Source organism: Carassius auratus, chromosome 38 (assembly GCF_003368295.1).
Source record: "Carassius auratus strain Wakin chromosome 38, ASM336829v1, whole genome shotgun sequence".
NCBI lineage: Eukaryota > Metazoa > Chordata > Actinopteri > Cypriniformes > Cyprinidae > Carassius > Carassius auratus.
In genome coordinates this window covers 5412118-5439191 of record NC_039280.1, presented here as the reverse complement: position 1 = coordinate 5439191, position 27074 = coordinate 5412118, and the positions used below count along the sequence as shown (strand labels likewise).

General features: G+C 36.4%; 1 protein-coding gene across 2 annotated transcripts; it reads left to right on the top strand.

Annotated features, from left to right (window-relative positions):
* The first annotated feature begins 1278 nt into the window (after window positions 1-1278).
* sptlc3 (serine palmitoyltransferase, long chain base subunit 3) lies at window positions 1279-25726 on the top strand. 2 transcript variants are annotated; one of them, XM_026223573.1, is made up of 13 exons: window positions 1279-1547; window positions 2096-2543; window positions 3299-3362; window positions 4979-5133; window positions 5912-6060; window positions 11168-11292; window positions 11945-12038; window positions 14619-14724; window positions 15699-15918; window positions 18804-18930; window positions 22631-22766; window positions 24043-24172; window positions 24905-25726. In XM_026223573.1, exons 2-13 carry the CDS (start codon window positions 2521-2523, stop codon window positions 25016-25018), a joined length of 1443 nt encoding a protein of 480 aa, XP_026079358.1. In that variant the 5' UTR covers window positions 1279-1547; window positions 2096-2520; the 3' UTR covers window positions 25019-25726. The 2 variants fall into 2 exon arrangements, with proteins under 2 accessions (XP_026079358.1, XP_026079357.1); XM_026223572.1 differs by having other exon boundaries at window positions 1280-1547; window positions 3162-3362.
* Window positions 25727-27074: the final 1348 nt, after the last annotated feature.

Here is a 27074-nt window from a genome sequence, read left to right as displayed (position 1 = left end):
AAGTGTTTTTATTTTCTCATAATAGTTTGGCTAATATCACCGTTACAATGATCTAATGACACCATTTCATAGACTTCTTAACAGCTATGACTATCATTTTTATAGAATTTAACTTATGTGTCATGTACAGTACATAAGTCTTTTAGAGATACTTTTGTAGGCAACTTTATGCACCACAGAAAAAGATAGGCTAGTGAATTGTGACTTCATTTTTAATTATAATTTGTGACTTAAAATTGCAGAATTTTGACTATCTTTCCAAACGATCCCTGTTAAAAATTATAGGAAATTTGAATCCACTTGTTTACAATGTTATAGTTATTATAATGTAAACACTGTGTTTAATGGATTTGCAACAATTACAACAACTTTGATAACATACTAAACATTCAACCTTTGCAGTGCCTCTTTGTGAGATCCATAATCCATTTCTTGTTACTTGTTCTTAAAACAAATGGACACCGTTAAATAGTGGTTAATATAAACTAGGGATGCACCGGAATGAAAATTCTGAGCCGAAAACAAAACTGACAATTCTGAATGCACAAGGCCGAAAACCAAAACCAAAATTGCTTTGTAATGATTGTTTATTGTTTTATTAAATCATATAAAAGTCATTTTGTAAGACCTTTTAATTTAACTCAACAATTTTAATGATACTGTATTTAATAAATGTCGAAGAAGTATTGTTCATTCTTAGTTAATGTTATCTAGTGGTTAACTAATGAACCTTATTGCAAAGTGTTACTAATATTAAAATAAATTCTGTCCAATTTTATTGTTACTTTCAGTAAATCTGTGGTTATTATTGAGTGTGGTTTTATTGGCTTGTGTTTTTTTAACCTTAGTTAATGATATTTTCAGCATTTACTAATACATTATTAAAATCAGCAGTTGTGTTTGTTAGCTCATGCTGAATTAACATGAACTAACAGTGAACAACGGTATTCTCATTAATTAAAATTATTAAAGATTATTATATACTGCAATAAATGTATTGCTCATTGTTCATTCATGTTAGTTACTACTTTAATTAACATTAATTAATGGAACCTTATTGTAAAATGTTACCTTAATAATATTACCTTAATATTAATACATTGTTTTTATTCTGTTCCACGCAACAGAATAATATATAACTGGTTTTAAACTAATTATCTAAATAATGTATAATCCTACAAAGCTATTATTATCAGAGCAGATCATAGCGTCATGAGAGGGTAGCGTCATTTTACCAGCGTTGCCATGGTACAGCACAGTAGCGCTATTGTAAACAAGTACAAGTAACCTAGTACGGACATAGAAGTTTCCTCTAGGCGCGTTATTTGAGCGGACTTTATTATTCCGGAGAGCATAAACGCTACACGAGCGGAAAATTGAGCAGCGCTTCAAACCGACGAGAGGCGAGGATAGAAACCTGCGCGCTGAAAGCAGAATTTATACTTTCGTCTGGCTTCGCTGACTGCGCGCGCACCACCCCAAACGGACGCCACACAACGACAGGGGGCGACAAAGAGTAATTGCCCTCTAAAACTCAGGAAACAGCGGTGAGAAGTAGCAAACTTGTCGGATTAACGGATTAATTCATTAATTATTTATTGATATATAAACTTATTAGGTTGTGGGTTCATTTGGAAGACGCATTACAAAAGAATGATGTAAAAACCTGTCAAGCTTTGTTATTATTAGTGCAATTAAATCAAAATACTGTATATGGATATAATATATATGAAACTAATAACACTAATTGAACAACAATGAAAACAATTTTCATTATTCATTTAATTTCATTAAAAGTTCATTAGTCGAGCATATGAATCAGTCTGAACACTGCCGGGCGGTGTGGTGTGGCATATTAACCGAAAATGCCGTTTTCAGCGACCGGAAAAATTCGGTGCATCCCTAATAATAAACTAATTTAAGTAAATCAAGTCATTTTTTCATGCTGTTTCCTAATTGGTTGTATCATAGTTCGATTGCATCGTATGCATTTTTCAACAGTTTATCTTTCACCACTGACAACTCTGTTTTAGTGGCTGCGGGAATTGTACTTTTAGTTTTGCTTTTCATTGAAGCTATTATAAAACCCATTCAGACGCAGATTCAGAACGACTGTGGCCAACTTTGAAACACCTACACGCGTCTGCACACACTGCACAAGCCTGGAACTCGTCCATTATCATCAACGAAGCTGTCAAAGGCAGCGCCCATTCGCGTCTCTTCGTTCTCCCTGATGTCTGTGAATACTTCCTGGTCCAAAGTTGTGTGTACACAAATCAAAGTCAATTGAGAATGAAGTCGGATGGTGAAGTCACGTCAGGGAAATACACTTCAACGGACAAACAAACACAGACACTTCTCTAACTGAGGGACAGAGAAGAGAAGTTCAATAGCCTATATAATTCATTCTTCAGTGTTGACGCTTCGCAAACATGATACGAACAGATGAACATCATTCATGCAAAGGAACCCCGATGTGTCATTCTGACCAGAAACAACTGCAAAGCAACAGTATGAAAAATGGATATCACAAAAAAGAAAAGGTAAGTCAAATTGTATAACTTCTGCTCAAAGCTGCAAGTTAAACGTGTTATTTTAAAAAGACATGTTAAAATGCAAGGAGTGATTTTTAAGGCGGACTTGTAGTACAATGTAGTTTTTTACAGACAACGTCGTAACTTTAGCAACATATTCCTAGGTTTGACTCTATGGGTTTGACAGGTCTGGTTCATTTCAGCGAATCGGTTCGTTCAGATGGTTCATTTATGAATCATTCGAAAAACGAGTCACCAGTTAGTCACCACTGAAATATGCTTAAAGTCCAAGTGCTATTTTCGTCATTACATAAATATTTATTCTTATGAAAATAGTTGCATTGGTAACCATAAATAGTTTAACTGTAAAAATTGTATTTGTAGCCACAGGCAAAACACTGGTGGCTTAGCTGGTTACTATCAAACAAACGATAGTATTTGTTATTTAAAGTGTAGTATTGGCTGTGAAAGTATAAGCAGACCTAGAAATTGCATTTATTATTAAATTCTGTTATTTGAGGTTTTTAGTTTATGCAGTAGGCCCATATGTTTGAATGTCTTTTGTCTATTAAATTGCAGTGCAGTTAAAACATTATTAACTTGAATGTTTTGTCAATGGTATTTTAGGTGCAGAAAAATGGCAAGGGAGACGGTTTTCATCAACCTCGTGTTAGGGGTGAAGATTCATTTGAGGAGGCCCCCATGTATGTAGCTGTCCTGACATACATGGGTTATGGAATTGTCATTCTTTTTGGCTATTTTAGGGATTTCTTAAGAGCGGTTGGCTTCGAGAAGTGCCATCAGGCCCAGGAGAGAGAAGAGCAAAAGGTAGGGTTGATCTCCATCTAATATATTTTTCAAAGTGCGATAACCATCATGTGTAGAAATTAGTTAGTTTGTTCCAGTTTGTCTTGTTCATTACACACCAGGGGGAAAACATATTTTTTAATAATTAGTTTAAGTTTTACCTCATGTAAACCTTCCACTTGATTGGTTGAACTTTTATTTTTGGATTAGAATAACAACTTTCTGTGTCTCTAAATGGCAAATGCTCAGTTACATTCTTAACATTTAGAAATAGTAACTGTAAAAAGATGAGTATTTGTCAAGACAAATTTACTGTCAACACACAGAAGTGTTTTCTTTCATGTCATATCATTTACACACTGTTAACTACGGAAAATCTCCATGATATGTGTGAGGTGATGCCGGGGAGGTTAAAGACGCAATTAAACCCCAAAGGAGTGTGGGTTCATTATTTCTGCTCTCAGTCTGTCCGCTGAGAATGCCGCCTTCACAAAGATGCCTCTTTCATGCACATTTCCAACTCAAAGCTGGTGGCATTACATCAAATGCGATTATTCAAAGGCATAAATTGAGTTTTTTTAAGTTTAGCTGGCAAGATTATGAAACGGTAAACTGTCAGATTTAGCAAACTAAAATGCTAAAATTGTGTTATAATGATATGAGTAACCAATTGTGGATTTTTTGCACTGTGCTTGCCATGTTTTCCAAACACTTCAGCCAAATTGGCAGTGTCTAAATCATCTAACCAAGCCCTAATCTGTAAAGTGCAAAAACATAAATCTGTAAGAAGGAGTGCAACAGACTTTTCAGTGTAGGAATGCTGAAATAGCACCATCGTTTCCCATTATTTTCCAATTACAAATAAATATAAAAACCAGAAAAGAACAGTTTTTACTTCAGCAGTGCACATCTCACAGAGTATGCCTGGTATGTAGACCTATACACCCCCTTAGCATTTAAGAGCAAAATTTACATGCAGCCTCAAATGATCTCACAGCATTTCTGTTCTCCCTTTTCCTGTTTAACAGGGGTTTCTACTACATTGCTGTTTGAGTTACACACCAGCAAAGCTTTAAACTGTGTGCTTTGTGTATTCTTTGTGTTAAATGAGAAAAATAAAATAAAAAAATGCTATGCAGTTTTTTTTGTTTTGTTTAAGCTTTCTTGGTGTCTTAAAAGAACGCTTTGAATGCATGATCTGAAGAGCTGGGCAAAGATCAGAAACCTCCTCAGTGACCAGAAAAACTTATGAGTGGCAGTCAAAAGCTTATGCAAAACTTGTAAAAGTCAGGCGGCAATTTGTTCAAAGTAAGTTTAATAAAGGCAGCACAATGAGGAGTCTGATTAGACTCTGCCTTGTTCTTTGGCAGAGTTTATTTAAGAACAAGATGTGGGTGAGTCTCTCAGGACTCTGATACTCACAAAGCAGATGGTTTTGAAACATTCACCCGGTTGTAACTACCCACATACAAACAGTGTCTTTTTATGACTGATGCTGATGGCTTGTGTCAGCTCTATGCCTCTTATTTTTTAATAAATAAGGTATATTGTGGTGAGGAATGCACAAAATACTACTAATTTTGGGTTATTAAAAGTGCTTATGGTCACTTTGTTGTAACCAGTTTCTTGTATTACAGGACTTTGTTCCTCTGTACCAAGATTTTGAAAACTTTTACAAACGGAACCTGTACACGAGGGTCAGGGATAACTGGAACCGGCCTATATGCAGTTTACCTGGTCCGGTTTTTGACGTCATGGAAAGGGTCTCAGATGATTACAACTGGACTTTTAGGTAGGTATATGCTTTGCATTAAAACAAACAGTTGTGACCCTGTTATAAAGACCAGGACATGTTTTAGGCAATACTTCTTAACTAGCAAGTTGGTGAGCCAACTTTTTGGACCAGTATCATGGGAGAAATATATTAAAATATAATATTATTATAACTACAGTTGAAAAGTTTGGGGAAAAACTGCATCATGATTTCCTCAAAAATACAAAGCAGCACAATGGTTTTCAACATTGATAATAATACAAAATGTTGACACTGAAGACTGAAATAATGTCTGCTGAAAATTCAAGCTTTGCTATCAATGTAATAAATTGCATTTAAAAAAATATATTAAAATAGAAATGTAAAAAAAAAAAAGTGACTTTGTTAAAATATAATAAAATATTAATACTATTTTTGGAGCCGATAAATGCAGCCTTGGTGAGCATAAGAGACTTATTGCAAAAACCTTGAACCTTGGAATTGTACTGTAAACTAAATAATAATAACAACATATTTCATCAGGGGATAAATATATTCATATTTGATAAACTAATATGGTGTACCAGTTACTGTATATGATTATGGCTTTTGTAATTTCATCAGATTTTTTCTTTCAACAGCCGCACTTGCAATACTTCCGCTTACTGCTTCTTAGCAATTCATGCTTTTCTTCTATATTACACCCATTGATTTCAGTTGCAACCTGGAACAAGAAAGATCTATGTATGTGCTATAGTCAAAAAAAACCAAACATATTTTCCACATCTTGTTTGATGACGTGTTACTTCTTTGACAGGTTAACAGGGAGAACCATTGAGAATGTCATAAACATGGGCTCCTACAACTACCTGGGTTTCGCTGAAAACAATGTCGACTTCCTGAAAACTGTGGCAGAGGAGACCAGGCAGTATGGGGTGGGCGTCTGCAGCACAAGACAGGAACTAGGTAAGTGTGTGGTTGCACCACGAACGAAACCTGCTTACAATCACAGAAACGGGTCACCCATAGCATCCAACAGTGTTTGCATAAGAACAAGCGTAGTAGGTTATTGAGCAACTATTTTAGTTTAGTTAATGCCATCATTAACCTGTCAAATGCTTTTTTCCCACTTGTGATCAGACCTGCTTTGAGCAGCATTCGTAGAATTCCTCCTTCGCAAATAGTTTCTAGGTAATTCATTAAAGGCCCAACCTGTTTTTTTTTTTATTTGCAGCATAAGTTGATGATTGACTGGACTGTTTAATATCTCTCTCTACAGATTTATTACATGTATTATGATTGGTCAAATGACCCATAATGAACTTCCTCGTATTTCCATGCTGAAATATGTTTATTATATGGGTTAAAAGCTGGATTGTTTGCACTAAAGCTAAGAGGTGAAATGGTTTTCTGGGTGCATGCACTTTTTTTTTTTTTAAAGCACTCATGATAAGTTTCCCGCAGTGATAGAAAACTAGTCTTGCGATTTCCAGGCTCGAAAAGCTATGTAGTGAATATATTTGTATTTTTCTTTATTAACGCCAAGCTCTAAAACATTTAATTTGATATAAAATTACTTTTTGCGAGTGCATTCTCTTTAAAGTGACTTTAAAAAATGCTTACTGAGTAATCACAAACAACTTACAGGGAAATGCCTTGGTAAAATGGCATGGAAATCCTTTATGGAGGTTAGACCTGTTCGGGCACAGTTGTAAAATACTTTTTGGTTTGATGAATGTTCAAGGATCTGGTTATTCTGGCTTGTTGCATGTGTTGCATTTTTCAGCTGCTTGATGAATGTCACTACCTGTTCTGACATAAGCAAGGCCGTAAAACATAACGTGAGCACAGTCAGGTCAAGACATGACAGTTAAGTTGGAAATATTTTCACCACTGTTTTCTCTCAATTTCTTATCGTCACTCACCTACTTTTCTGTCTCCTCCTCTCACATACACACACAGAATAAATACACACCCTTCTTAATGATGTTTTACCAGATATCAGATCATTTTCAGAGTAAAGTAGGTCATCTGAGATCTTTATCCGCGTTGGTATGCAGTGACTGTGGTGAATCTAATCCAAATACAGATACAGACACTAAAAAACACATGATCATGAGGCATGAGGTATTTGTGTGTAAAGGCTTTTTCGCATCATTCATTATTCATTTCAGGGATTAATTAATTTTTTTGCATCACTCAGAGGTTGTCGTTTCTTTCTGATATATTTCCGCAGGCCTTCTGTAAAATGAGCAATAACAACTAACCCCACGACTCCTTATTAAAATGCAGTTTCTAATTAGACGCCTGTGTATGTACAGTATGTGCATATTAGGGATGGGCATTTTTAAATCATTTTGTAGAATTCCAAAACATAAAAATTAGTAAAATAAGTATAAATATATTGAACATGTAAAATATTATATTACATAAAGTATATACTTATTCATACATATATTTCATATAACTACATAATTTAATCAAATGGAAAACATTGTTGCTTTAAAGTGTTTTAATTATTGGAGATTTGTGAAGATGTTATTGCGTTTCCCAAATTACATTAGGCTACTATTTTACATCAAACCCATGTGATGTTGGGGTAATAGGTTTTTAACTATAACGGTACAGACACAGTTGACAACACTTTTTTTTTTCCGACTGCAAGGTCAATAATGTCTGTGTTTGTCTTTGGTGACACGTTTTAAGACAGATGCATCAATCATTTACAGAAATTCTGCTGTAGGATTGTCTGTGTGTCTTCAGATTGTGTTATAATGTGTGTGTTTTCAGTCACCGTGGACTATTTTAATGTGCAAAGAGTTTATAGATTTAACATTGTTATAGTTGTCAAACATTATCACTGAAGCACGTGGCACTCAGGTTGGAGGAGTCGACAACATAATAGGCCATTTAAGTGTCACAATTATTATAAAAAGAGCTAAATATTTCACCATGATGACTCTACAACCACCAGAAAATTTGTCTTATTTAAGCTACAAAGTTTTGTAAATCATCTTTTTAGGGTTGGGACTACTGTTTAAGGTGGATAAACCTGTTTACTGGTTTAAAAAGTAGAGAGTTGACCAGTTTTGCATAACAGGAGTTGAAAAATTTGCAGATATGGAGAATTTTTGGCCAGGCACAAGTGGGCCTCTTTGCAACTCAGGAGACATCGCAGGAGACATTTAAGAGAACCCCTCTTGTTCTCTCTAGTTCACCAAGCTCCCCTTGGACTGGACAAAATGGTACAGACTTGGCCGAGGCCTAGGAGTCCTCCAATCTCCCCTCGCTAATGGGAGATAAGGCTCACTCCACATGGGGTATGGGCCTCCAAGGCCTTCTTAGCAGGTTTATCCATGCAGGACATCTGCCCTTCACCTTTGTGAGGTTCTATGACCTTGATATGCGAGCCACTCTGGGCTCTTCTGTTCTCTCACCTTAGCTGTGCTCTTTGGATACACAGGGATTTGGAAGTCTGGGGGCGTGGGCACCTTGTTCCCCATAGCATTCGACGCAGCTCGAGTTCCTGAAGAGGAACGTCTCAAGGTTACGCATGTAACCATAGCTCCCCAAGGGAACTTGATGCTGCGTCTCAAAAGCCATACTCCCAGCACCCCTACCAGCGCCTGCTTCTCTTCTCAAAGCTGATGCCAGCTGCGCGGTATGTGCTTTTATAGATTCCTGGTTGCTTACGTCACCCCGCTGGTGTCGTCACGTCCTTTCATTAGACAGATTGCACATGATATTCAGAGACGCTTACGCTAAAGGCGTTTCCCATAGCGTTCGTTGTAGCATCTCATTCCCTCGAGGAACCATGGTTAAATGCGTAACCTTGACATGTTTTATGGGTAGTTTCTGTTTGTGTACACACTCCCACCAGGTGAATCAACTCTACATGGGTCTTCCTCTCATTTCTCACTTCATTAGACTACTACAATATCCTGGTTAGAAGTCAAGACCCTTATGGGTTTCCTCTGTAGAGAGAGCTTCTCAGTTATCACACTGAAGTGCAGTGTGTCCACCCAGCCCAGATTCGGGTTTAATCAAACACATCACGCTTCAGCTGCTGCTGTGAGAGGGAATGATTCGAGGTCTGGAGTAATCAATAGTTTTTTAGAGTACAAAGCTCTCTATAGGAATCATGTAAAAGGAGAAACGTTTTCTCACAGACTAACACTAGGTGTTGTACAACCACTCTGGACTTCTGTCTTATTTAGTAGGAAATATATCTTTACCCAGAATTTCTTGGATAAAGCTGTTAAAAATTTCTAGCAGTCAGACCATTATGGTCTTTTTGTCACTTTGATGGGTAAGGTGTTCATGGGATCAGGAAATGATGCCAACATAAGCACTGTGGATGTGGATGCATTTTAACATTGCAACAACTACATAGTGTTTAGGAATGTATTCATTTATATTTAATTTGTATGTGTGTACACACCCTGAAATAACAACGATCGCGGAAACAAGTGAAGATTGTTATTATTATTTTTTATGTTTTGTTCCTCTGATATTTTCCTCCTCTTTTTTTTTTTTTTAATCTGCCATCTCTCTCTAGCATGGCATAAGCAGCATACGGTGATATGGAGGGACACAGAGACTATTGACAAAGGAATTGACAAAGAAAAGTCTTTATTTTTGTTTTCTTCGCTTACAAAAAGATTTCTCGTTGCTTCATAACATTACAGTTGAACCACTGCTGGCAGATGGACTATTCTGATGATGACTTGGATACTTTTCTGGACCTTACAGTGTAACTTACTTGGTAGTATATGGGACAGAGGACACAAGGACACAAGCCTCCTTGTTTTCATCCAAAATATCTTAAATTGTGTTCCAAAGACGAACTATTTTTTTATTTGGAACGACATGGGATTAAGTGATTAATGACAAAATTTTCATTTTGGGATGGAGTATCCCTTTTAACTCTCCCTTAAAAGTGAGTCTTTTTTTTTATTTAGATGTGATAACTTCTGACTTTAGGGTCTGTTTTAAATGGGCTTTCAAAAAGTAATGACATTGTTTACAGTAGTAATAAAAAATTATGAAAAAAAATATTTATGGCACATATCTATAGCCAGATCCTCTCTATATATTTAAACTATACAGGACACTGAGTCACATTTTATCTCACAGTATCAGATGTTCTGTTTGTTTTTGATTTCTTGACATTTATGTACCAACATTATGATGTCTTTAGCCTCTGAAGGCACCTACTGAGTGATTAATGACCTTTCACCTCCCATGTTCTGACAGATCTCGTTTGTTTCCTTTATGCTGACCCTGCCTGAGCCTCTAAAACTAGAAAAGCTGAAGGAGGCATGCAGGAAAATTTTGCGGTTAAGAACACCTAATCTGACTTGGAAAGACTGGGCTAATGAATTCTTAAAGTGTGTATCTCTGCTTTCTATTACCAGTGGTGTGAGGCACTTTTACATTCCTTCTGTGGCCCTCATAGCATTAAAGGGATGGTTCAACCAAAAATGAAAACAAATCATTAATTACTCATGTTGTTACAAACCTATAAAACCTTTGTTCATCTTTGGAACACAAATTAAGATATTTTTGATGCATTCCCAGAGCTCTCTGACCCTCCCATAGAGAGCAAGGATCCACACATGATCAAGGTCCAAAAACGTAGTTTACGAAGCTACGAGAATACTTTTTGTGCTCAAAGAAAACAAATATAACGACTATATTCAACAATTTGTCTCCTCCACATCACCCCGGCATCACCCTTAACCCAGAACAGCATACATTGTTTACGTTCAGTGGATACTCTCCAAAATGGCTCCAGGGAGACATGGGAGAGACAAATTGTTGAATAAAGTCGTTATTTTTGTTTAGTAGTATCCATGTCAATTAAGTAAACTAAAAAGAGGTCTACCATGGCTGCTACTACTGTTATTGGCTTGGATTTAATTTGTTCAAAAGTCTCCTTAAGGTATTGATAATCTCAAAAGCAGATTCAGTTTCTTTTTCTCACTAATTACTTTCTTCTTAAAACATGGTTCATGTAGCCATATGAGATAAAGGTGTCATTTTAAGAATACATTTCTTTTTATTTTTACAGGCAATTTAAGCACCCATGAAAAACTGGAGCGACTTGTGGCAGAGTTCTTGGGGGTGGAGTCTGCCATGGCGTTTGGAATGGGTTTCGCCACCAATTCCATGAACATTCCGGCACTAGTCGGAAAGGTGAGCATTTCAGACTGAATCATCGGCAGTGCCTCTTTATTTGAACATCTGTCTTAAATCACTCAGTTTTATCTGTTGAAGTGAGCTCAGAAGTGTGGTATTAATCTATTATCTCTGGGAGCCTGCTATTAATTGCTACTATAAACAGTTTTTCACGCACCGCTGAATTACCCAATGAACCAGCACACTAAACAAACCCTTGTTAAAAATAATGCTCAATCAGATAGACAAACACAGTTAGAACTGACAGCACTTGTTTAGGGTGTCTCATTAAGGTTTGTTTATGCTGGGTCCAATGATGTGGTCGGTCATGATCAGCTCAGATTAGAAGACCTCAGGAACTGGTTGAGATGAACAAACAATGAACAATACATTTAGTAGTGTATTTATTAATCTTTGTTAATGTTAGTTAATGAAAATAAAGTTATTCATCATTAGTTCATGCTAATTCACAAAGTGCATTAACTAATGTTAACAAGCACAACTTTTGATTTGAATAATGCATTAGTAAATGTTGAAATTATCATTAACTAAGATTGATAAATGCTTGAAGGATTGTTCTTGCTTACAGTAGTTCGTGTTAACTAAAGTAGTTAAGTAACATTAACTAATGGAACCTTATTCTAAAGTGTCACCCAATGTCTGTTTCCAGGGCTGCCTGATTCTGAGCGATGAGCTAAATCACACATCCCTCATTCTGGGAGCCAGGTTGTCTGGGGCCACCATTCGAGTCTTCAAGCACAACAGTGAGTACATATTTAAAATATTATGAAGTTTAAAAACACCAGGTCATGGTGTGTTCAGTTATCCACGCAACTGCTCAAGGTTAAACATTTGTAAATACTGAGGTCAATCGTCAAAGGTCAAAACATTTTGTGATGGTTAGCAAGCTAAATTTAAGCAGTCGACTGCAGCGAGGCATATTTGGGTTTTATAAAAGCTATGCTTTAGGGAATCCATAGTGGTTAATGGTATTCTTGTGTAGCTACTGGAAAACTAGTGTGCATCTTTCTCCAGAGGATGGATGAGAATACTTGATGCATGAACAACAAAAGCTTGAATGTACTCAGCCAGCGCCGTGTAATAGTTGGTTGTGGTTCCTTACATCAAACCCGAAGGCCTCCACATGCCACTGAAAATGGTCTTATAAAAAGTGACAGAGGAGTTTAGCAACCCTAGTCCATTGTTCTTGGCTGCGATTGTTCAGATAAAAAAAAAAAAAAAACTTGATTAGCTGGTTCAGGTTTGTTTAATTATGGTGTCTGAACATAATGCCATGTTCTGGTTCCTCAGAAATGAAAAAGAATGCTGCTTGAAGTTGAACTTTCAACTTGAACTCGTGCAGAGATCCCCTCTTCTGATTTCGTAAAGATGCCGGTGTATGATGTACTGCAACAACCGGATTTGATGAGTTAATGATAACCATCAAGCAAATAAAATGCATCAGTGAGTTAAGGTTCATAATTATATGATAAGCCAACCTGTTTAGCAAGCATTTGCAGAAACTGGTGGAAAATACAGTAAACGTTCTTCTCTGTTAATAGCACTGCATAACAACGTTTTTCATCAGAATTTTGGTCGTTGTATACCACGTCTACCACCTACCACGCTAGGGGTGCATTGCCATTTTAATTCTTTATCTGTCTCCAGAGGATTGCGAAACCCACATTGGAAAAAATTAAAAAATATCCAAAAGCAGAAGAGGATAATAACATCTGTTTTTCTGAATGATTGCTCATTCAAAAAGAACATTTAAATGCAAACGGACTCAATTTGTTTAAATGCGCTAAATGTGTTGTTGACATCAGGAATATTTAGGCCATAGATTTACCTTTTTTTTTTTAGTTGATCAGTTACGCAAGGAATTGCTGGAAGACTTGTGTTTTCTCCGGAGAAAGATTGCAGCTGTAAATATGGCACACTGAATAAAATAATGGATTTTTTTTGTTTCATTTGCACATTGTTTTGAATAATGATCACTGCTGTTTTGTATACGTCAGTGAGACATATTTTGAAGCGAGTGGGTGGATTTTTCCTGCAAACAGAGTATATTTTTGTATTATTTGTTTGGAGTCTCTATAACCAAGCTGCAAATGCTTTCATTGTCATCTTGAATTAACTAGTGACAACATAAAACACTTAAACATCTAGCCACAAATAGTTTGGCATTTATGTCCACATAAATGTACTTCTCATTGTTTGTTGTATAGATGTTCTTGGCCTGAAACCGTTTGCGGATCTGTTTAGGTGAGTGTAGTATTTCAGGACTGCATGGATAGTGAAAGCAGGCCGCGTCCACATTGGCCTTCACTGGCCTAAATACGTCCACCTGTTTGAAATGAGGCCACTTTAATGAGAGACTATATGGAACATTCTTTTCTTTGGGCTTTTTGTCACTTTTTATTCATAGAGACAGTAGGAAGAAGGCAGTAAGTTAATAGGGTAAAAGGGGAGGAATGGGATCAGATGTAACACAGGCCAGAATGAAACCGGTGTTGGCTTTCAAAATCTGTCATTTTGCAGTTACACTCTGCCATCTGTTGGCCAGTTTGCAGTGTTGCCATGTCTGGTTGTGGTTGTTATGAGCGACTTCAGGTTATTGGTTACAGAATACAGTCACACATTTGGGCTTACACAACTAAATTTGGCCTACCAATAATAGCATTGTTAAATATCCCAGTGTGCAGTTAGAGCTCAGTTTTACTTGTTATAACTATTAATCAATATAATTTATTTCCATTTTCTTTTTTTTTTTCTTTTTTTTTTTTGCAGTACGATGTAATTTAGCCTTGGTTAATGTTTTTTTTATGCTATAATAAATCAGATCATTGAATTCAAGCAGTTCACCATAAAAACCCTCACCCTCCCAGAAAGGCAAAAAAAAAAAAAAAAACCTCTTGATGCTTATTTTGGTAAGATACACCGTAGGTCACTTATTTTGGGTTTTGTTTTACCAGACCATGGCATGTTCCTTCTTCTAGCTAGGTCTGGCAACCACTGTCAAATCGTGTCTTAGCAGTCTAAAACATTCATTGCTGGGGCGTCTCTACAGAAGAAGGCTTGAAAAACACTGTTCTGTACATCCAAAGACTTGTTGGCCACATACAGAAGAATTCAACGGTTGTTCATAATCTGTAAAGAAGCTTAGTGATATGTAATATTACAGCCATATATATTCCCAAAAATGCTTTCATTGAATCAAATTTCCACTTGTGCTCATGACTAGCACAAGACAATGCCTGAGTTATGGTTAAATACCAACTAAGAGTATATATTTATTTTAATACCTGATTGTGTCATAATGTCTGTTTTGTGTTTGCTTACAGACATGCAGAGTCTAGAAAAAATGCTAAAGGATGCAATTTGCTCTGGTCAACCTCGTACCCATCGCGCCTGGAAGAAGATCCTCATCATGGTGGAGGGCATTTACAGGTCAGTTTGTTTGTGAATATTTACCGTTCCATTCACTATAGCCTTAAGGAAAGAAGCTACATCAAATGAAAAAAAAGGATCTAATTAAGCAAATTGATAAAGACTACATTTATAGAGAGGTTACAGCTCAAGATGCTTTACAAAGCAGCAGAATGTTAATTAAACAATAAAAAATGAATTTACTATCATTAACAGCTAAAGCAATTGGATTTAATAACTGGTGGCACAAACAAAATTATCTTTATTATCACAATTATCACTCTTGTTGCCTGTCTGATTGTTAGTTTATTGAGGCCAAAGTCTTCAGTCATGGTTGTGTGACCCTTTCCAGTCTCGTGAGCATAACCGATAACTCGATAACCCCTTTTCTGAGGTCATTTATTCCATAAATCTGTGCTCTGTGTGCTTTGAAGTGAACACTGAAGGTTCATGAACTTTATATGAAATTCATGCATGATTATAGAAGATTATGAATGATTCACTAACTTACAACCACTGTACCAGTAGCCACATAATACTGTTTACAGTGCCTATTGCCATCACTGAGAAAGGTGATTTCTATGTCTATTAAACTGATATCTGCTAAGTAGTTGGCGTCATTTTATGTTTAACTAATCCTTTACAGCACCGTTAATATTAAAAAACTTGAAAAGTTGTTGTTAGATCATTTAAATGTAAAAAAAAAAAGAAATTTATGGATTATAAAGGTTAAAATTTTATTTTATTATTACATTAAGGTTAAAATTATATATACTTTTTTTAATGTATGTGTGTGTCTGTCTGTCTGTATATTCATATACATGTTAAACATTTTATATATGCACTCACACACGCACACACACATACAGTTTATTAAACTATTTCAATCATTTAAAATATTTCTAGTCACATATTTGCCTTGTGTTTACCATTCTATGTCCATAATCTGATTTCTTACACATCCTAATTGAAATGTCTTTGTCTATTTCTTTCAGTATGGAAGGCTCTCTAGTCCGGTTGCCGGAGATCTTAGCGCTAAAGAAGAAGTACAAGGCTTATCTGTACCTCGACGAGGCCCACAGCATCGGGGCCGTGGGGCCCACGGGACGGGGGGTTACAGAATATTTTGGGGTGGATCCCAATGAAGTGGACGTTCTAATGGGCACCTTCACTAAGAGCTTCGGGGCTGCTGGCGGGTACATAGCTGGGAAAAAGGTAGGAATTATGTAATGCCTTACTGTCAAGCTTTTAACAAGACATTTCCTGAGGCAGACAGCACAAGGTTTTATAGAAATTTGGATCGTTGCGCTGCTGTTTGTCATTTGTTGACGCTCGTGGTACAGAAAAGAGTTACATCACCTTTACTCAGAGTGCACACCATTCTCCCTTCCTTTCTTTTTCAAACTCGCACACATGGTCTTGTTTCATGATGTGAAACTACATATGTTCCCCAAATGTCACTCACGCTCCTGTCACACCGCCTCTCTCAACTCATTACTCTATTAAAAAAGACCACTTCACTTCATAACCACATCACGGACATGGCAGTTGATTATAAAAGACTGAAAATTAAAAAGACTGCAGCTTCTTTGAATTACACATTCTTTGGAGAACAGAGAGAGAGAGAGAGAGAGAGAGAAGGAGAGAGAGAACCCATACATGTGTTATGTAATCTTGAGAATTTAATAAGGTGAGACTGTGCGATTGCCAACTCTGTTTTATGGAACAAATCAGAATTGAAGGTTTTTAAAGGTTGCTTCCAAACGTGGTACTTGTCTGTAATGTATACTACCATTTTAAAAATAAATAGATAATCATTACAATAATTGTAAAAAAAATAACACTTTTAACCTCTTAAGTGCCACTGGTGGGCCTGTTGATGCTTTTGTTTTTTATTGTGTTTTTTCTCTGTCACATATCTTAGTAATACTTATAACTTACATATCAATTGAAAACTTAAAACCTCAAAATTCATCCTGTGAAAACCATTTTAAAATCAGACATTGCGTTACCAATGGAAATGGTACTTTAATGTATTTTGGCAGTCTTCCCCTTAGTGAGTTGAATCAGGTGTCATATTACAAAATGTATTGTGGTCTTTTAGAATCAAACCTTTTTATAATCTTGACAAAATACATAACGTTGGAAAGGTCTGAATCTCAAGATTCCATATTTGGTGGTTTTGTTATAGAAGTAATTTTGAGATATTTAGACATTTGTGACAGAAAATGCTTTTTAAAAAAATCAGTGGAGTTTTGTTGGCACTCGGTGGCTGGAACCTAATTTTATATATATATATATATATATATATATATATATATATATATATATATATATATATATATATATATATATATATATATATATATATATATATATATATATATATCAACTTCAAATTTGGAACATAACTTATTTAGACATAAGGTTTTTATTTTATAACGATTTTGGATTCAAAAATATTTTGATAAAATAAAAATGGTACAGTGCATTTTCTTAACAGAAAATTGTACACTTTTTGATACATTACTTTAATATTTTGAAATGAGTCCACTTCTGCAATAATCTGCATTGTCTTCTAAAAAAAGAGTCTAGCCTTAGGTCTGTATTGCAAAGTGTTCATGAATTATAACAATTTAAGTTTGAATAGAGCACTTTCTCATCTATATTCAAAAATGGGGGGTGGGGCACTTAAAGGGTTCATATTTTTTTCTGTCTGAAAAATGTCAGCAGACATTTAGTCAAACTTGTCAGCTTGTCAAAGAAAACTTCTGTTCCTTTCCTGTAGGTTTACCATTTTTTTAATAAAGGTACTTAGCAGCAGAGTAAAACACATGCTCTCAGCAGCAGTAAGGACACTGTACACAAGCACAGTGGGAGGTTCGCAAAGAGAGCCGCCAAACAGCACCAGCCAGTCCTTGCTCCACAGATGTGGGTGGATTTTCGGACACGATCTCTTAACTGACTTATCTTATGCTGTTTCCACAAAGCTCCCAGGACCTAAAGTACTGCAAATCTTGCATTTTAAGTGGAAGCAGATGTTTGCTTTGCAGATCGTTCCCCTAAAAACCCCTTCGCCCCCATCCTCAAAGTAGAGGACACATCTGGATGCAGAGGCCCGTGTGCACCGCGAGGTGCTTCCCCTCCCCATGTCCCTCCACAGTGGATGCAGATATCTGAGGACAGAGATTAAGAGCTGAATATTGGTCCTGGCTCCTACTCAGAAGCTTTTTAATGGATGCAGGACAGACACAATCTCCAAAACTGTTTGTTTGTAATATACAAAGTGTCGCCTTATTCCATGACAGCTGTAATAGTTTGTATGGAAAAGCCTGTATTAGTGTCCATACGTGTTCGCTTGTCTCATTGTCAGATCTGATGTTAGTATAACCAGTTAAGGGACTCCAATACAAGCAGTTTGCAAAATTAACATCCTATGTCAGCCATAACAAAAAAAAAAACAGATTTTACACAATGACAACAAATAGAGAATCTGTCATTATCACTGGACAATCAGTGTCTCAGGTGTGCGTTGTGTGGTTTCATCTCCATCTAGTGGTGTAATGTGGACAGCACAATGTTTCAGTTCTACTCTTGTATATAGTCATTTTTAAAATCACTTATTACAGGGTTTCTTTCTCTGAAAAAAACTGAGGTTAAATATCTTGCTCAAGTGCAATACATTTCTCATGGATCACCTGCTCAAAAGTTCAAACTTACAAATCATAACTTTAACCATAATACTACCACAGCTTGTGAAACATTGACAAGGAGTGTAGACCATAAAATAGTTAAAAGGAAAGCTCATTCCGATATTTTTGGCAGTAATTACTATCTGGTACAACAGTATTAATTTCTTTTTACAATTTTGTATAATTTATTTTAAATTAAATTAATTGAATTAAATTTGTTTAATTGTAATTTATTTAATATTATTCATTTCTTTATTCTATTAAAATATTTTCTTTTTTTAACCCAGTGTTTTTCTTATTTTTGTGAAGCACAAAAGGAGATCTTTTGCAGAATGTCTGAACTTGAGTAACATAAATGTGAACAAATTCTGAAAGTATTCCTTTAATGATGGACATGTTTTTTTGCAGGAGTTGGTGGATTATTTGCGGAGTCACTCTCATAGTGCCGTGTACGCTACAGCCATGTCCCCACCTGTCGTAGAGCAGATCATCCGGGCAATTAAATGCATCATGGGTGTCGATGGAACAACAGAAGGTTGGTATAAAAAAAAAAAGCAATGTATAGACATTGAAACAATACTGAGGCATAAAATCATGAAAGAGATTCTGTAAAACTTAATCACATGACTGAAGTCAACAGATGCACTACTTTACACTTGATGTGTTAGAAGACGTTGATTTCAAACTAGTCAGCCATTCTAATATCGGAAGACATTGAAATTCTCCACCCAACACTTCTCAATCACATGGATTTAATAACACTATAAATTTATTTTGCTACAGCGTATAACTCATGAAAAACAGATTTCAGTAAAATACAGGACTGGCTTAAAGAGTCTTAGAGACTTTTAGTCAAGGAAAGGTCACATATTTCCAAGTATTAGGAGTCAGCAGAATGGCACCAGATGTTAAAATGGTTTTCCCAAGCTCTCTTCTGTTTTTGATATGCGTTGATCCATATATTTATTATTTTTATTATTATCATACATTTTTATTTCACCGCAGTTCACACCATGATGGGAAGGGATTCAGATTATCGAAGGCCAGCCTTAAGTTCAGCACACTACTGTTAAAAAATTTGGGGTCGGTGAGATTTTTTGATTGTTCTTGAAAGCTTATGTGCAACAAAGCCAAATTTATTTGATCAAGAATGCAGAAACAACTGTAAAATGTGACATATTAAATTATATATATATATATATATATATATATATATATATATATATATATATATATATATATATATTATGTATTATTTTAAAATACTATATTAATAATTATTATTCAGCAGCTGTTACTGTAGTCTTCAATGTCACATGATCCTTCAGAAAGCATTCACTGATATCCTCACAAGAAACATTCCTTATTACTGTCAATATTGAAAAGTTGTGGAAAACTTAAACATTTTTTCAGGATGTTATGATGTAAAGAAAGTTCAAAAGAACAGCATTTATTTCAAATATAAATGTTTTGTAACATTATAATATTTTTACTATCACTTAATCCAGTGCATCTTTATTGAATAAAAGTATTAATTTCTTTAAAAAGAAAAAAATCTTACTGGCCCCAAACTTTTGAACGGTAGTGTGAGTCAACAGAACAGCAATTAAACTGACCAATAAATAGTTTTATGCATTAAAATTAAATGAGCATTAAAGTATATGCATAAAAGAATTTATACAAAATAAAATCAAAATCAGATGTGGAGTCACCAAAAAATAAACCTTTTAATACAAATTGAAACAAAAATATAGTGCGGAGTTAATTAACTAGCTAAACTCCTCTGCTTCAGTTGGACAAGTGATTCTAGCCCAAGCTTGTCTGAAGAGAATCTGTCTAGGCTGTTTGGAGTTGTTGAACACTGTGATGTCTGTATCAGACTTGGACAAGCTGCCCATGTGTGTCATTACTGGCATGATGTGCAGCTCTGTGGTGGGTGAGTCACACTGATCCGAGCGTTCACTTTCTCACTCTGAATACAACACAATATGCTGCAGAAGACCTGCCACATCTAAACTTGTACCACGTCCATGACTAACTGTTTAGTCTGAGCTCCACCTGCTGTTTCTAGCTTTTGCCAGTTTTCAGCGTTTCTGTTGAAGAGTTTCTAATGTAATGAAAGTTAACAGCGGTTGTATTCGTTCTGCTGACATAAGGTCTTCTGAGCATAGCTTTACTGCCCACCTCCTTTTGAAATACCTGCCAATCGGTTCACAGGTAATTATATGCAAACATGCCGTTGTTTTCCAAAAACTCAGGCCATGGTGCCAAAGAGTGCTGGAGGCAGACCTGGCCAGCCCCCAGAACTGCATGATTTACACAGTTAAACATGGAGGAGGGAATGAGAGGTAGACATAAACTGAAAGAGACAAGAGAGTGAAAGATATTGATGTTCATCGAGCTACTGATTGTTTCCAATCACATCAAGTTCATTGAATGATCTCTTTGTGGTTCGAACCACCAAAGGTCAGATTACTAGTCCAGAGTGGTAACCGCTAAGTTACCGCTAACCGCATGGTACCGTTCACATCTGAGTCCATGCTTCTCAGTTTACCCCAGTCTCCAGTTGTGTGCCAAATCCATTGTATCCTATGCACAAGCCAAGAGTGTCTTGGCAAAGGATGAAATTTGTCTACCATTCAGCCTGACAAAACAAAACCAGCTGCTACTCTTTTTCACATCCACTGACTCCACACACACATTATGAGGCGTTTTGAAGAGAGCCTCAAAATGTAATGAAAATGTTGAACATCCGTAATACTTTATTGTTTTCTGTTTTCTTCCTGTTTTTGTTTGTTACTATGTTTTTGGGTTATTTTATGAATGGCTCTGCTCTGTCTCAGTTAACTACTTAATGGTCTTAATGAGGGGCTATTAAAAGACCGATCCTGGGAGTTGAACTGCAGAGCAGGTGATGTCATTTCCTGTCTCCTCTTTTGGGCCCCTTTCCTAGTCTTTCACACTTAATCAGCCTATATCCTAAAGGGAACTAATAGTTGTTTATAAAAGGGTGAAATGTCTACATTCTAGTTTGTCTAGGTAAAGGCAAGTTAAGGTATTGCTAAGACTGTTTTGTCAGAGAAATAACCACTGGTGGTATGGCTTTATGCCACAACATTATGTTGCAATTCGTTGGCCATTTCCCCAGTTTTTTCAACTATATTTAAGTAGACAACTAGGAAACTTGCAGGCAAACAGTGTAGGCAAAAAATTGGAAAGAAGTGGGCTAATCTCTGTGCCAGCTGTTTTTAGGACCAGTTTGTAGACGTATTTGTTCTATGGTTTGCCTGACATGGTCTGTTTGGCGTTCATGCTACCGCAGAGTGGGTGCAGACTCTCTGAGTGCTACAAATTACTGTAGAATTACACGTGTATTTTCAAATTACCATCAGATTCAAACAGTTTAGGTTTATACAAAATATCATAAACAAATTATCAAATCACCACAGTCAGTGCCTTCAGGTTGTTTGGACAATTGCAAGGCAGGTGCACAGATGTGCCACTTGTGATGTCACGATATGCTTCGGTAAATGTTGTGCTACTGCTTAAACTTGTCTTACTTTAGTCGTTTAAATTCCTTGATTAGGACTGGCCATACATTTCAGTGACATAAAAAGGGAAAATGTGAATATTGAATCTGAAAGGTAAGATTGATCATACGTTGGTTAACTGCTAGTCAGAGGTGCATTTCCCAAAAGCAACTGTGATTGCAAGTTCTGTTATTACCAATAGATTTCAATAGATACCATAGTTAGCTAATAATGCTTTTGAAAAAACACACCCCAGACTAGTTCCTAAGACAGTCCAAACACAGCAAGCTTTTATGCATTATATACATAGTATACCGGTTATGAAAAATTATTTGACTGACTATTGTGGTCCTTTGTATTTCTTTTCTGACAATTGCAGGTTTTGGTATTTTTCTGTGCAAAAATATGCCTGTAAAGTTTCACTGTCATCTTAGTAATTGGCCTATAAATAATGGCAGGACATCTACTGTAACTGAGACTTTCATAGTCTGCATCCCTCTCATCTTGAGGACAATCAAATCCTTCAGATACATTCCCAGTGGAGGAGCCCTTTGAGATTATTTGCACTTTTCCTTTTGACCTGTGGTTGCTCTGTTGTAAATCATGACCTTTACTTTATTCTAGACTCCCATTTATGTCTCTCCTTTTCCAATGAAAGCTAACAAATTCTCCTCGATGACGCTTCTGTCTGCATCTCCCCCACAGGCCAGCGAAGAGTTCGGCAGCTGGCTGAGAACACACGCTACTTAAGATCTCGGCTGAAGGAGATGGGCTTCATCATTTACGGCAACCAGGACTCTCCAGTGGTACCACTCCTGCTCTATCTACCTGGAAAAGTTGGGTAAGCAGCTCCTAAAGCCAGTGGCCCGTTCGGATGACCAATTCTGGCCAAGTCCAATTCACACAACATGTATAAAAGAGCATCAGTTTACACTACAGAATCTCCAAGCTCGCATTTACACAAACCCTATTTAGTCTATTTGAAAACCCTCAGCTTAGATCGCTGGGCCAGCGAGAAGCAAAACTTTGTTTCTTTGTGAGCTCGTCTCGTGTCTTCTTTGTGATTAAGGAGAGTTTCCACTGTCTGGATGCTATAGTAATCCTTCTTTGAACTTGTGAACCTGCCCACATTTCGGGCTGCCAATAAAACAACAATGCCAGGCTTACATCGGGTTACAAAGGTGATAGCTTTGAATGCCATGTTGGAAATGTACTAACTGCTTGAGGACACCCCAACAAAAGCTGCAGTCATCTCCACTGGTCATTCCAAAGAAGGCGATGTGGTCTTTTCAAGAAGACGTTGGACCGTAGCCATCTTGGATGGTCTGGTTGATGCATGAATCAGTGGTGAGGAAAAAAACAAGAGAGGCAGAAAGAAAACATGACATGCGAGAGCTCATCACTGCACAGGCGTTTCAGACTCCTCCAAAGATAACAGCTTCCTGGCACACCAACAAAGACGACGGCAGCTGTGAGGCCTTTTAAATCCAGCTTTCACTCTCCGTCGCCGCTCTGTTCTCTGACAAAGTGGAGGCCTACTCTCCTCCTCTCGCTCTCAATCTTTTCCTCCTCCATTATACCTTTCCCTTTGCCTTTCTCTCCCTGTCAATCCATTTCTTATTCTCCCTCTTGGCTAATGCAAATGACAGTCCAGCTGTGCGGTTCACAATGGATTTCCCTTCACTCAAAGGGTGAGGAAAGGTAGCAGACAGTGCAAACTCTGAATGGGATTCTCGACAGCTTTACCCTGCATAATGTTTCTACTTTCAACAGACAGACGGTGTCTTTCTGATGTGTAATCACAGGCTCAGTTTGTAATGAAGATGGTCATACTAAGAGCACTAATAATGTATGGAAGCTTGAATGTAGAAAACACTTTAGATTGGGTTAAGGCATGTACTGCTTTCAGGACTAGAGTGAAAACATCTACCTGTTTTATGACATCAATAGTAAACAGCTCTCCCAAAAAAACAAAACAAAAAAACTTGAAGATGCGAGTTGTTATAGAACATTTGGATGCTTGGCAGTAGTACTTTTGCTAGTGTGTCTGTGCATAAACTTCACAATAAAATCCGTATTGATGATATGCCATAAAGTTGTTAATCATCTGCTCACAGGGCGTTCTCAAGAGCCATGTTGAAGAGGAAGATCGGTGTTGTAGTTGTAGGTTTCCCGGCTACACCTATTACAGAGGCCAGGGCTCGCTTCTGTGTGTCTGCCGCCCACACCAGAGAAATGCTCGATAAGGTAATAAACTACAACATTCCACTTCTATCTATTTCTATCTGTATTCTTTGTTGTTGTTGTTTTTCGTTCACTGTTTGTGTTAGACTTTTGTCAAGTGAAATAGAAATGAGTGTCGAGGCACAAAGACAAATTTTAAAACATAAAAGCTAATTTCGGATTGACAGAATTATCTTATGATATATGGCCAGTATTAAAATTCTCTATTCTTGTGTCATAATAATGGCAAAATAAAACACTATAAAAATTGTGAATGTGGGCTTTGCTAAATTAAAATGAAAAGGGGATTTCACTTTGAGATTTGCTAAAGATTACGTTTAAATTTAGCCAGATATTAGTGTTTTCAAAGAACAACTTAGATTGAGCAATATATTATGATGAGATGAGGTACTTTAAATGTTAATATAGGGGAAGCATGCAAAATTAAATATCCCAAATTGACCGATATGATTTTGGTATGGTTTTTGGTAAGTTGTACATCTTTGAGTAAAGAATTGCCTCAAAAGAATAATGGGTTGCAATTAATGACACTGATTGAACACCTATTCAATTTCAATTTTAGATCAGTTGATTTAGTGCTTTTTACAATCCAAAACCGATTTAATGCCTCATAAAAACGCCACTGTAAAGGGCAGCAGAAGTGACGTACCTCATCTCAGGCATGTTCCCCCCAAAAAAGTCTATATAGCAACCTCTGATTTTCTTAGCTTCACATTTCACTTCATGTTCTTCCAGGTTCTCCAGAGCCTTGATGAACTTGGAGACGACATCAAGTTGAAGTTCTCCAGGCACAGATCTTCCTATCGGCCAGAACTGTATGATGAAACAGACTTTGAGCTGGACAGCTAATCACTCATCATCATCACTGTGAGTGTGAAGGCTTGTCCAGAGACTGCCAAGGTGTGAATGCCTTGGTGGTTTTTAGAAGAAACAGTCTCCTGCAATACCACACAGGACTGTTCTGCTCCCCCTACCAAAAAAAAAAAAGTTTTTTTGCAGTGTTTATCACTTTTTCAGGTGTGTTTTACTATGAGGCATTGACTTTTACATGTATATTTTGTAAAAAAGTATATTTTATCGTTTTTTTTTTATTTATCTGCTGTTTCTCAGTTTTGAGAAGTTTGTTAAATGATTTTGTCCTCAGGGGATTGTTGGAAAAAGGGAAGGGCCGTGTTTCTAGAATGTATATCAAAAGCTGATCTACATATATCAAACAATTAACTCCCTTAACACTGACCTACATCAAAACTAGCTGTGGATAATAAATCCTGTTTTTTTTTTTGTCCTGCTGCTAAAATGGACTGATGAAAGACCATGCTGTGCTGTATTATGTGTATGTGTGATCCACAACTACATTGACTGAAAGAGAGTGAACAAGGCTGGGCGTTTCAGACCCAGTGCAAGTCATTCACAGTCACTAAACATGCACACATTGCAGCTATCAGCTCCAAGTCCTTCAAATTTACACTGACATGGATTAATTTGTATTTCATGTGCAGGAAACTACTTCTGATTTAAAAAATAATAATTATAATTATAATAAAAAACATTTATAAACTGGTTGTCCTGGAAAATCAAATCTTTGCTTGGAAAGTTTGAAAGGGTTTTTGTGTCATTTGTTTGCATAATTCAGATGCAGAACTTCTGTTTCATGGATTTTAGATTTTATTTCATTCTTATTTTCTTCAGAAATCAAAACATCTAGTTTAATAATACCTAGAACTGTGAACCAAGAAAACTACAAATTCAAAAACCGTTAGACTTAAAAACAAACACCTATTCAGTTTGGAGTTCTCTGATTCTCAAATTAACTCGAGTCAGTTCTTTTTAGTGAATCAGTACCATACAGTAACAAGCAATGCAATTCAACCAATTCCCAAACAAATGATTCTTTTGAGCTGGTTCTTTTTAGAGAACACATACAGCTTACTGTCGCTTGTTATGTTTTGCACTTCCAAAGTACAGTAGTACTTTGTTAATTAAATGACAGAAGAATCAGAATCATTAAGAGGAATCAAGCACAGAACTTACAATTTTCATCCTTAATTATGACATGCCACCTCCACATTCACAGGGTCTCTATGGTAACTTTATTTACCACAGTAAACAGCAAAGCACATAGTAATTACCTCTTTGACTTTCATTTGCTGCAAAATTATTTGTGCTAACAAAAAGTAGTGTCTGCACATGTTTTACCAAATTCTCTGCCTTGAATGAGACAAAACTTAATTGTTACATTTGAAAGAGACACAAAATCGCTGTCTGAGCGCTAGAGCTCAACATGCCAAATATGTTGCACACGAGCCAATATTCACCTTAAACTAGCAATTAGTAGAGAGATACACATTCCGCAGGTGTGGGGTAACCACTTGATTAATGCTGGGAGGAATCAAGACAGATAGTAAATGCTACAGACAGATGGGGTCTAGTCTGCACTTGTTTCACCCATGTTTGAAACAATGTTTGTTATTTCAAGAATACCAACACCATAGTGATGAAGATTTCTCAAGACTGAGGTGAGAAACTCAGTATGTCTTGGGGACTAGACTCATCGGAGAATGCATTGTTTTATTCTAGCTATTTCAGGGACACAGTGGGAGTAATTGTTGTTGCACTGGAAAACATTTGCAAACAGTTGGAAAACAACATTTATCAACCAAGGTTGTTACTAAAAAAGACGTCCAATACACATTCAAAGTGGATGAGTTCCTCTGCCTGTTAGAAATTAACTTTTTAATTAAAGGGCAAACAATTAAAACTTGTGAAATATAATTAAAGATATAAAAAATGTATTGCAATAAGACATTTTTTTTTTCTATATTAATATATTTTTAAATGTAATTTCTTTTGATGGCAAAGCTGGATTTTCTGCAGTCATTACGCCAGTCTTCATTAGATCTGATTT